The sequence below is a fragment of the Notolepis coatsorum genome (assembly GCF_963971535.1).
Source record: "Notolepis coatsorum genome assembly, chromosome: 13".
NCBI classification, from domain to species: Eukaryota; Metazoa; Chordata; class Actinopteri; order Aulopiformes; family Paralepididae; genus Notolepis; species Notolepis coatsorum.
In genome coordinates, this window is record NC_140177.1 from 44,482,905 (window position 1) to 44,495,698 (window position 12,794).

Consider the following 12,794-nt stretch of genomic DNA (forward strand, 5'->3'; position numbering starts at 1 on the left):
GCAGAACAACTGGAGTTGGTACCTGGGTGCCTGTCTGTGGGTGTCCACTGCTCCTAAGTAGGATGCGTGAACATGCAGAGGAATAATTTCCCCATGGGGATTAATAAAGTATAACTTAGCTAACTTAACTTAAAATGTTGTTGAATCCTCCTCGGGACACTCTTGCTTGAAATGTACAGTATGTAGGCCATACTCATCCTGATACTGTTAGTTGCTTTGAATCTACTGCACAATATGGACCATATTTAAAGATCACCTCTTAATTAAAAAATGCTTCTCTACCCGGGCTGATCCCGTTTCCATTCAGCTCAATGCTACAAAACATGGACATCTGACTAGGTGAGATCTAAGGAATCAATGTTATGATCGTCTCTGCTCCTCTCAGAATAGCATACAATCACTCTGGTAACTCACCATCACAGTCTGGATCTGAATAAAATGCACCAAAGACATGCACAAACACAAAGTGACACAAACGTGCAAAAGTTAGTCTTCATTGTTTAAAAAATAAGCATTCTTAAAGGATTTATGAAATAACATCTGCTAAGCATGCATTTCACAAGTCTCATAGTGGTAATATAATTTAATTGCATGCATTCAACTGTGCATTATAATATTTTTTTTTAAGAAATGATAGAAAAGACAGTAAATTCAAATTTTCAAATTCAAAAGTTTTTCACACCACATGAGGCCAGTAGCTATTCTCCTTGGTTTGGATTGCGCTAAACTCACTTTGGGGTCCACTCTCCCCGGGTACCCCTTTGGATCCAGGCAGACCTGGCTGTCCATAAGAATCTCCTGGGTCACCTGGAACATGGTTGGAATGGATGGAATCACTTAACATTCATTCTAAAGTATATAACCCAGAGACAATATCACTAGCCTCCTTTTTGTCTTATTAGCGTTCTATAACTATGGGTTTGTTCATAAAGGCCGATTCATGCCAGCGTGTTTAACACTTTTCACAACTGTGTCTCAACAGAAATGATGTGAAATAAAAAGTGTTGCAACATTTGTCTTTCATGTCGAAAACCACCAGCATTTTGTTATGTCACAGACATAGAGATGACAGAAACCTTTGCCACAGCATACATGACTAACTTTGTGCGACACTTTTGGTTCTATTGTGTGTCGAGCGCCCGAGCATGAATCAGCCTTAACCCTTCCCCAGCTCCTTTCCTCAACTCACCCTTTGTCCCTGGAAGCCCGTGTAGGCCTGGGTCACCAGGACGTCCGTCAGCCCCTGGGTACCCCTGCAACACCACTTTGTTTTAGGAGGCACAATAATAATCAATAATCTACCGGGTAGGTGCTAATAAGGAATTGTATGTCTCAGTGCAGAAAAAAACCTTCCTGAATGACTTCTTCTCCGCTTCCTGGTGACACATTCAGTAAACATCTATTTGACACCCATATTCTACTTGCTTATCTTTAATACTAAACATTTACAATCAGTTAAAATAATATTTGTTCCTACACATTGTGAATAGTTCCTCATTAGCTCCTACTGTAGTTACTTAATGGTTTTTGGCCAGGTAAGGTGGTACCACAACATAAATTATTCGCCACACCACTTCGGGAACTGATGATAATGTTGTCCACAAAGAAATACCAATACCAATACTCAATCAAATAATTGCTTCTTGCTAAATTATTCCTCTACAGACTTGACATAAAAACAATTGCTTTTTACCTAACTGTTATCAGGCAGACATACGCACATAGATCCTGTATGGTAGGTGCTGACTGCACTGTACAACAAACTTCTAATTCTAGTAGAAGGTAGAACCAAGACAACATTTCAAGCCCTTTCCTCAGGTACAAATGCTGAGGCCCATGAGGATCAAAAATGTGTTTGTAATGCAATACAATCATATATTTCTGGAAGCAATAGAGTGTACGAGTTCTACCTTCTAGGTGTTGTTACCTGCGGCATGTTTATGTCTATCAGAGTGTGCTTAAATTCAATAACATAATTTCACTGTGTACCAGTTCACCATCTGGGCCAGGATATCCTCTCTGACCAGGAAATCCTTTGATTCCGGAAGGTCCAGGAGGGCCTGGTTTACCCACGTTGCCTGGGGCCCCAGCAGGGCCCTTATACCCTGGAGGACCAGACCATCCATCCGGCCCTGGGTAACCTTTTGGTCCACTTAAGCCCTTAATGCCTATAGAGGACAAACATATTTACAACTTTGATATCACTTAAAGGGCCACTTTGTCAATTTCCAACCTTAATCCTATTGTTCTGTTGTGAGGAGGACATTTGATAATCGGACATAAAACATGCCAATGTGTTCTTTATTTCGAAAGCTTTATCTCGACCCCCCCAGAGAAACACTGCCAGAGCAGACCTCTAGTGAACTGCAGATGCTATTTCCACTACTATTTTCAACTGTAGCAGAGCCCAACTTGAGAAAAGAAGAAGTATTTGAGGAAATAGTGTCTGCAGTTCAGCAGAGGTTTACTCCGGTGAAGAACTCCGAGTTTCTTGGCAGGCTGATGGGGCTGACCTCTCGAGACACAGAATACGTTGGAATGTTGTATGTTTTATCATACGTTCTCCTAAAAACAGGATGATAGGATTATGGTCAAATGCCGGTAAAATGCCTCTTTAAGAAGTTTTCAACCAACAGTCCTTTTTCAACCCCCCCCCCCCACCACCCCAACCCCCCCCCCCCCCCCCCCCCCACACACACACACACACACCAAAGAAAAAACAGAACATACACACAACCATGTTTAATGTTCAAGCAACCATGGTAGAAGGCATGGGTTACTTTTACATAGCTCAGCCATACAGTAGACAAAGAAAGTTTGGTCAGGTTTGACTAGATTGTTGATGTTTTCATGTGGAAAATGGACAGTAGAAAACTGTCTTTGCATTCTATCTTTGCATTCTGTCACCTTGGGGTCCAATGAGGCCTGGTTCTCCATCCTTTCCATGAGGGCCTTGGAGACCTTTGGTTGTATTCCCTGCTGCAAGGAACCCTGGGAGTCCTGGAAGACCAGGTCGACCTGGTTTGACAACAGAGTTCAGATCACACTGAGTCTCATTTGAATTCACAACGTTAAATTCAAAGCGCAATTCAATATGTGACACATCAAAATAATTTCTCCCATTTTGTTGACCAATCAAACCTTACTATTTTAGTATACATTTGACATTGCAGGGGTTTCCTTTTTTGCCTTTGTACACTATCCAAGGTAAGATATTACCTTTAGAACCAGACGGTCCTGGGTGTCCTGTGTCCCCAGGCCGTCCATTGAAGCCTCTCTCCCCCTGCCTCCCATCGGGTCCTAGTGGTCCAGGATGACCGGGTAAACTGACCCCGTCCCTTCCAGGGTGGCCACTCCCACCTGAACAGAGAAAATACAAAGGAAAAATGTTATTTCAATCAATAATAGTAGTAGCCTATAGTAGCCTGTAGTAGACAGTAGCATGCTTGTTGGTGGAAAATCAATACACTGTTCACAATCCCCAAAATCTTTTTATCTAAAGAAAATTTAGATAATTTTGGTTTACCTTTGTACCCTGGTGGGCCTTCAAAGCCTGAGTCTCCAGGGGACCCAGGGATGCCTCTGTCTCCAGCTGGGCCTGGCTGGCCAGGGGGACCGGGACGACCCAGTGGGCCCCTCGGCCCGTGACCAGGTTGACCCACATCTCCCCATATACCATTTCCACCAGGGAAGCCTAGGAAACACGATACAACATAGATTACACAGTATTCAGAAAGTAATGGTAATGGCACAGATTAACACGGTTAATGTCCTTGAAATTTACTGGAAAGTGGAAATTCTGCCCTCTTTAAGGAAGGTGTAGGGTGCTGCTCTCTCTTTAAGGAAGGTGTAGGGTGCTGCTCTCTCTTTAAGGAAGGTGTAGGGTGCTGCTCTCTCTTTAATGGAGGTTTAGGGTGCTGCTCTCTCTTTAAGGAAGGTGTAGGGTGCTGCTCTCTCTTTAAGGAAGGTGTAGGGTGCTGCTCTCTCTTTAAGGAAGGTGTAGGGTGCTGCTCTCTCTTTAAGGAAGGTGTAGGGTGCTGCTCTCTCTTTAATGATGGTTTAGGGTGCTGCTCTCTCTTTAACTCATTGACTACCATGCTCTTTTCCCATCTTTACTCAATGGCGCCAGCGTTATTGACCATTTTCGCAATGTTTGCGGACCCATCGTATGTTCTGTATTATAGCCATGGAGACAATAGTATGGCTCATTTGATAGGCATTGTTCATAGTCCAAGACTGACTAACCAGTTCATTTCTACATACTGTAGTTTGTGCGCTATTCCATGCTAAACATCGCCCCTTTCCAAAATAATCCAGTCTTTTTTCATAGATTGCCAGATATGACGCGTTATATGCATTATGCCCAAATCGTTCTGGTTGCTCGCTTGAAACTCCAAATACTTCCAAATCAAAGGTATATACCATGTACATATGTGTATTCACAAAATCATCAAGGGGGGGGGGGGGGGGGTCGTTTTAACTCGAAACTGCTATCGTTACCAAAAGCATGTTTTAGGTCCGGTAAAATACGACACTGTGATTGGTACAAAAACATGTTTCAGGTTTGGTAAAATAGACATAGAATAGACCTTACCTTAGCCAGAAGGTACTCCAAAAAGAATAATCCCAGTGATACCATCGCGATCGATCGTGATTACTCGTGTATATGTGTATACTCGTGTATACGGTAATTAGGTTTGAGGCGAGGGGGAGGAGTTCTTGCAGAAAAAGAAAAGAAAAAAAAGTTGCTCCACACTAAACTATCCCAGTTCAAAAGGTAGGTGATACTGCCACCTGGCAGGATTCGATCATCATTGCAATTTTAACATAGGCAGCGGTGCAAGGGAGATACAGGGAGGTCCGCATGAGTGGTTAGAATGGGGATCAGGGGCGGTCGGGTGGCGTAGCGGAGATTGCGCTCGTCACCAATGCAAGAGGCTGCGGCCTCGACTCCCGGAGTCAGCATTGCCTCCGGCTTGGGCCGATCGTCATACTAACTCGTTTGGCTGAGTTAGCGGGAGGGAAGTCGTGGGTGGTAATCTGGCGTTGTGGACAGCGACGCCTACAGGTCAGGTCTGGGCGCCTGCTCAGTGAAAGGCAGGAAGTGGTGAAGGCAGCGTGACCTCCCACACGTTACACTTCACCAATGAGAGTCCTTGCTGCCAGGTGAAAAGAGAGTTGGTGCTCAACCACTGGCTGCGAAACCTGACTTTTCTCGGTTTTGGCGCAGAAAGGGTTAAGGAAGGTTTAGGATGCTAGATCACACATTTACATTATATAGGAATACATTGGAAAATAGCAGCTCCTCAAATGATTGCAGTTACAAGCATTCAGCGAAAGTAAAGTTAAAGTTACAATCACAAAGGATTGGCATAGGCTATTATAGTAATAAATTGGTAATTTATTAGAGATTATTTGACAATATTGTCCCATCGTTGGGACAATTGCACGTAGTGTTTCTTAAAAACCCACTTAAGAACTGCCTTCTCTTTAGAATGCTTTAACTTTGGCTGTTCAATTTTAATCTCTAGCCTTGCGACTCTTGCCAATTCTGGTATCATGGTGGCATCCATGATATTTCATATCATGTGACGACTCTTGTAAAGTATAAGCACGAATAAGCTTTTAGATGCAAAGCACCTTTATGGGACTGTATAGGACTGTGAAGCTCTGTACCCCCCCATGCTGCTTTGGCACCTGAATTTCCCCAAGGGGATTAATAAAGGATCATCTTAACACTTTCAGTGCCAGGGACGTCATATCTCGTTTTATCAGCCCAATGCCTGAGTGCCCACGACGTGTATTAGCGTTTTATTGTTTTATTAGCGATCTGAAATCATATTTCATCAACCGAGTCTCCCGTTGGTACAGCAGCCCCTACAGGAGCTCAGAATGGAAAAAAGCGCCCCCTATCGTCTATCCCTGTGTAACTGCAGGTCAGTCGCTTATGTCGATATGTAGAGGCTGGCAAGCTGTCTGCTCAACATGGAAGTCATCGCGGGACGGGAATCAGCCTGGAATATATATTCACAGTAGCCAATACTCAATCAATAAGCGTGATCGATATTTGGAATGGCAATCAGGAATTGGAATGATCTTTTTGGAGAACATCTGATCTGAGGTAAGGAATCTATTTTACCAGTCTTGGGATAATCAGAGTTGTATGTGCTGAGATCTCAGCGTTTGCCCTATGTGTGTGTGTGTGTGTGCGATCGCTGATGAGGAACTAAGAGAATCGATTTTTCAGCTCGCGTCTCTAGCGTGCATATACGTACACATATACTATCGATAATCTAGCATTTATTTGAAAACGATTCATAAATAGGCCGAAAAATTACAACGTTTTTGTGTATTCTAGAATATTCCAGTAAACGTCTTTTATCATGGAATCTTTATATTTTCCTTGAAAACGAGGGCTTTTCAAAATGCTATAAAATGAAAATTAACCGATAAAAAAACGATACGCTTCGACAATGTTGACTGGAAAACGAGTCATTGATAAGCGACGGGCAGATTAGACACACAGCCATAATTTAAAACATAGATTAGGCGTTTTTAATGCTAACATTGAAGTGGGTCGCGGCATTCAAGGAGGTTCCGGGGCACCGAGCTCTGGCACTGAAAGTGTTAATGTCACTAACTCACTCACTCAATCAGTTATTCACTCACAATGAGCAACTCTGTCCCTAGTGGCCGCTCACATACATGGCACTTTGTGTCACCAGTTCAATCTATGCAAGAATGCTTTGTGTGTGTCCTTGTTTCTCTTGTGTTCTGCTCTGTGCTGCTCGCCTGGTATTCCTCTTGACCCTGGTGTTCCTCTTGACCCTGGTAGACCCTGTATTCCTTTCAGATCACACTCGGTACAAGGTGGGCCTGGGGGTCCTGTGGAGCCAGTGTCCCCTATGGTGCCTGGCATGCCTTTAAAACCAGTTCCTCCCGGTAGGCCTTGTACTCCTGTGATGACATCATCGTACGGACAGAGCCAAAGTGAACAACAATTAAGGAACAACGTGGGTCATACAATTGTGGTTTACAGTAAATAATCGAGAAGCAAAGTGAAATATACAAGACCTCTGGAGCACACAATTTAATTGGTTATAAGTTTGCATATTCAGCATTTCATTAGTGTGTGTGGCACTGACTTAAGTCTTCAGGCAAATAACAATATACAGTACAGTGTCTAAGTCTGTTTTGAAATGTTTTGAATAACCAACGTAATTGACAATATATTATAGTCAATATATAGCCAATATATATATTCAATTAATAGTCAATAGTCAATATATAGCCAATATATAGTCAATCCACATCATTTGAGTGTGAATGTTATCATCTGAACACACATAAACACACACAATTTCTCTTATGGAGTCTTTAACAAGGAATTCACATGTTGGTTCTTGTCATTCCGTATATACCATTTCAATTGTGTTACTGGAAAGCAACAACACCTTTACTTGGATGATGCGTTTCTAACTATTTAAAAACAACAGGCAGTACTTGTCATTCACTTTTAAAAATAATCTTAAATTGTTTTTAAATTGTTTTTAACACTGTAAAGTAATTTTTAGTTTTTGTTTTACACTAATGTAATTTTAGCTATATTAATTGTTACAGTAGGTTCATTATGCATTGTGTGTACTGACTTTTAATAATTTTGTTTTTTGCAATAGTGATTGTTTTTGTGTGTTTTTTTGTGTGTGGACCCCAGGAAGACTAGCTGGTTGCTATCGCACCAGCTAATGGGGATCCCTAATAAAATCAAATCAAATCAAAATCATTCATCAAATGGCTCAATGACCTCACTTCTAATCGGTTTACAGTGCGTGTGTGTGTGTGTGTGTGTGTGTGTGTGTGTGTGTGTGTGTGTGTGTGTGTGTGTGTGTGTGTGTGTGTGTGTGTGTGTGTGTGTGTGTGTGTGTGTGTGTGTGTGTGTGTGTGTGTGTGTGTGTGTGTGTGTGTATGTGTGTGTGTGTGTGTGTGTGTGTGTGTGTGTGTGTGTGTCAGTGAGATGCACCTGGTGACCCAGAGTTGCCGGGTACTCCTGGGAACCCCTTCCTCCCCAGTGCCCCAGGGCGGCCTGGTTGGCCAGCAGCACCAGGCCGGGCATTACGGACATCACCTCGAGCACCCTTAGGGCCCGGGGGTCCTGGTATCCCTGGCAGTCCTGGCAGCCCTTCCAGGCTGATTCCAGTCGCACCAGGGTCACCTGGATCTCCATTATAACCTGGTACTCCTGTGATAAAGAAACAGATCTTGTGAATGTGGCCCGACAAGCGCTATTCTGCCCTCTGTTACTAACCTCGTCAAATATTCAGCAAATATATTGAAGAACTGTATTGAATTGAATTGGAATACCAGCAGCCGGAGATCTAACGGCAGTAGAACTCGAGAATTACTAGGAATGTCTGATCACTGAGGGCGGGATCCAAAAAGAATGGATTGCATGGTGCTAATTGCACCCTTACTTACAATTCATTATGAATTGAAAATGGAGGACCCTGATGTAAACAAGACCAAAGTCTTTCTCTGGTCTGCATCCCCTTAACAATTGTGTGTATTGAGCCGTACTGTATTGTGACCCATTCTGCAATCTGTTAATACAATTTTCAATCAATCAATCACCTAGTGTCTGACTCCCACCTAAACTGCACAGACTACAACGTATAATGTGCTGTATGACATATATCACACATGCCTACTTTACTTACTCATAGTATATATTTAGTGTATTTAGTAAATTAGTATATTTATTATATTTAGTGTTTATTGCAACCATATTTATTGTAATGTATAACATAACTGATAGGGCATACAGACCCTTATCTGCACCTTTGATCACACTGCCTACTTGCCGTATACTCAGAGTTAATTATATTATTTACACTACCTATTTTTACTTTTCGACTGTACTATAATTGTATTGCCTGTATCTATGTCTTTCTACTGTTACCATGTCCATACCTGTACCTCCCCTCCCCCCTCCTCCATGCTGCTATAATGCCTGAATTTCCCCAAGGGGATCAATAAAGGAATATCTTGTCTTATCGTATCTTGTTTATGTAAGTTAAGGTAAATTTCAAACTCAATCTTCAGTCACTAACAGCAATTTACATCCATAAAAGCCATCCAATTTATGCTGACAGTAGAATGGAATAACAGGTTAGTTACCTGGAGGTCCAGTCCCTCCGACTCCTGCATCATCCCCTTTCATGCCTTTAGGCCCTGGATAGCCTTGGGTTCCACGGAAAGCATCAACTCCGGGTATGCCTGGGAACCCTGGGAGGAGCCAATCACAAAGAGGGTAGAGCAGTACCACCACCTGTCATGCCTCAGATTCATAAACCATGTTTCGGTCACTTGGGGTAAGAAATAAGCAAACTAGTCTTAACCTCTTAAAGGCTGTCTCTGAGAGTTCTAAATTGTGCTTTGACAGTTTTCCCACATACATTATGGTACTATAGATTTGGTACCACATGAATAGATTGTATTATTTTTTTTTATGTTTTTGTGTACTCATTATTGTTCCCCATTTCCCTGTGGTTCTATGTTTCTTTGTTTTTGCCTATTGTCAGCGACTTTGGGTCCTTGAAAAGCGCTATACAAAATAAATAAATAATAATAATAATTATTATTACAGATTCTACCTTTAAGAGAAGTAACAAGTGAATACATAATTTCTTTCGACTAACAACCCCAACACTGCTGATGAATCATTAAAATGAGACTGACCTGCAGAACCAGGCTCACCCTTGGCACCAGGTGAGCCAGGGTTGACTTCGTGGCAACATATCTCGCTTTCACCTGATGACAAAAATAAGTTGTGTCATTATTTACAAAGATTACAAACATATTCATTCATTCATTCAAAACCCTCTATGGGGGACATAGGTCCCAGATGGATTAATACAGAATTAAACCAAAACAGGTTTGTTCTCTGACCTGAAGGGCCTTTTCGCCCCGGAAAACCAGGAGCCCCAGGGAAGCCCTGGTCTCCTTGAATACCAGATGGCCCCTGAAGGCCCAAATCCAAGGGGCCTGGGGGCCCCACAAGCCCCGGCAGGCCTCTGAGGCCATCAGCACCCGGGTATCCCTTGGGGCCGAGAGATCCTGCAACGCCAGCACCCTGCAGGGACACCTCATATTGCTGAACCAAATAAACAAAGTGAACCCAACTAACCACAAGCAACCAATTACAGTGAGAAAACATTATTTGTAACGCACCGGTCATACAACAATGTACGTCTTAGTATCGTAGTATAATGAAAGAGGAGAGCAAAACAACAAGGGAGTGGTTGCTGGGAAGGGAAATGGAGGAGGCTGTAGGGGGGGGGGGTCGTACAGCCATCAATTATGATATTTTGCGTGCCGATATTATATCCATACATACAGTGACGCCAAGTATATATATATTTTTTAAGAGAACCTTTTTTTGCTTGACATTCCCATTTTGCTGCAGTAAAGATGATTGGAGTGAGGTGAACAGACTGAAAACGTTATCTTATTAGATAAAAACAGATGGTATTTTTATTGATTGCAGATGTTGAAAGTTTTCTGTTGGGGACATAATTTGCAGTAAAAAAGAAGAAGGTAATAAATCGCATTATACTGTATCACAATGTCGCAATATTACTAAGCTGTAATCACAAGTACAGTCTAAATGAACACCACTCCTGAGATGCTCACAGACAACAACTTTGGAGGTGTTGACAGCGATATTTCATAGAACACATCTGCACATGCTTGGTTTGACAGTGGACTGTGTCCTGTATAAAACATAAATGACTGGGGAAAAGAGTGGTCTGCTGAAGGGACTCAGTTCTGTCTCAACTCAGTTCTGCATTGCCGTTGTCTATCTTGTTTTCCTCAGAAGTGTGACCCTGGGTGTTTGTCAGAGTGAAAGCAGATTGCCATTCACAGAGACGCAGGGGTCGGATACAGTATGACCCCCACTACTGACTGAATTCGGTCGGTAAAGAACCCAGGACGCCTATCGTAAAGAGTAGGGGGTTCCCCGACGTTCCTGGCCAAATTCCCAATCAGGTCTCTGACATCAAGGCCACCTAATCATCCCTTCCCCTTAATTGACTGATATCAATCCCTGTCTCCTGAGCTGTTCAGCCATTGTGTAGTGTGATGTGTGCCTGGTGCCAGTGTATGGCAGCCATTGAGCCTGCGTAGCCCAAGGTTGGGTGCTACCAGTGGTGGTGAAGGAGGCAATTTCCACCCTACATTGTAAAGCGCTTTGAGTGTCTAGAAAAGTGCTATATTAACTCTGGCTGATGCTGAAACCCTGATTCATGCTTTTGTCTCATCACGTTTGGACTACTGTAATGCACTTTTTTCAGGCCTACCTAATTCAAGCATAAAAAATCTTCAACTCGTGCAAAACGCGGCTGCACGGATACGAACTAGAAAATTTGATCACATCACACCAGTTTTGTCCGCCCTACACTGGCTTCCTATTCAAGCCCGATCTGACTTTAAAGTGCTACTCCTCACCTACAAAATTTTAAATGGGCTTGCACCGCTCTACCTATCCGATCTCATCTGCCGATACTCGCCCGCTCGTGCTCTGCACTCACAAAATGCGGGGCTTCTATCGATTCCTAGGGTTAAAAAGAAATCCGCCGGCCACAGAGCCTTTGTCTACCGCGCTCCCTACCTGTGGAACAAATTACCTGCCATCATCAGGGGCGCCTGCTCTGTCGAAGCTTTTAAATCCCTGCTTAAGACCCATCTTTTCTCTCTCTCCTTCAACCTACCCTGATCTCACCTGGTCGGGGACTGACCTTTAGATTAATCTGTCTAGTTTAGTTAGGATGTCTATTTTCCCCCATGTCTGCTTTTTTGCAGCACCACAAACATGGGAACTCTCTAACTCCTCCCCCCCCTCCCTCCCCCATCTCTCTGAGTGCCTGTCTCCTAGTGCTGACTAAGGTGATGGATGCCTCGGGGTCTTGGCCAAGATTGCAGTGACTGCTCTACATGCACCACCGAGGCCATGGATCAGCTACTTACTGTCGTCTGTCCGTGGTCTTGTCAACTGGTCCGTCAACGCGGTTTCATTGCTGGGTTAAGTACTTCTATTCTATTCACATAATATGCTTACTTCATATATTTACTCTATTCACATATATGCTTACCACTTGTATCTATTGCTATGTCCGCCCACTACAATCACACAAGCTGTCTAACGCCTGTCCCGTCTCCCTGTCTCCCTGTGAGTTGCTGTCCTGGAGTGCTGACCGGAGTGTCGGACGTCCCGTGATGAAGGCCGGGAGGATGCGACCCTCTCTGCGTGCCCTCCTGTCTCCGGCGGTCTCGTAGTGGTGACCGGAGTGGTGGACGTCCTGCGATGATGTCGGGGAGGTTGCGACCCTCTCTGCGCCGCCCCCTATCTTCCTGTCTCCGGCTGTCTCGGAGCAATGACCGGAGTGTTGAATGTCCCGTGATTAAGACGGGGAGGACGCGACCCTCTTTGCGCCGCCCCTGTGCCTCAAATAGATTTGCTATCAGCTCTATCTTTAATCTTTCAAAATGTTCAGTTGCTATCGCTATCAGCTCTATCTTTAATCTTTCAAAATGTTCAGTTGCTATTGCATGCACTCATCTGTGTTTCACTACACACTTGAGTGCATGCTTACCAACTGTTAGTCTGCAACACTACTATCACCGACATCTAAGAAGGGAGATCCCCCCTTGAATGGCCCTTCTAAGGTTTCTCTCCTCCACTGCCTGTGGAGCATTTTTCCCTATTGTTAGGTTTTAGTGAGTTTTTCCTTACCTTC

The 12,794-nt window shown here is 43.5% G+C and overlaps 1 protein-coding gene across 1 annotated transcript in view; it reads right to left on the bottom strand.

Annotated features, from left to right (window-relative positions):
- LOC311239349 (uncharacterized protein) overlaps window positions 1–12,794 on the bottom strand; it is a gene marked incomplete at both ends in the record, with an annotated part of 88,177 nt that overhangs the window by 32,316 nt on the left and 43,067 nt on the right. The window contains 9 exons of the mRNA XM_084327655.1: window positions 415–429; window positions 733–807; window positions 1,190–1,243; window positions 2,908–3,018; window positions 3,167–3,360; window positions 3,535–3,694; window positions 8,021–8,239; window positions 9,736–9,807; window positions 9,946–10,113. Of these exons, the coding sequence (XP_084183781.1) occupies window positions 415–429; window positions 733–807; window positions 1,190–1,243; window positions 2,908–3,018; window positions 3,167–3,360; window positions 3,535–3,694; window positions 8,021–8,239; window positions 9,736–9,807; window positions 9,946–10,113 (1,068 nt within the window). The remainder of the gene's footprint in view (window positions 1–414; window positions 430–732; window positions 808–1,189; window positions 1,244–2,907; window positions 3,019–3,166; window positions 3,361–3,534; window positions 3,695–8,020; window positions 8,240–9,735; window positions 9,808–9,945; window positions 10,114–12,794) is intronic.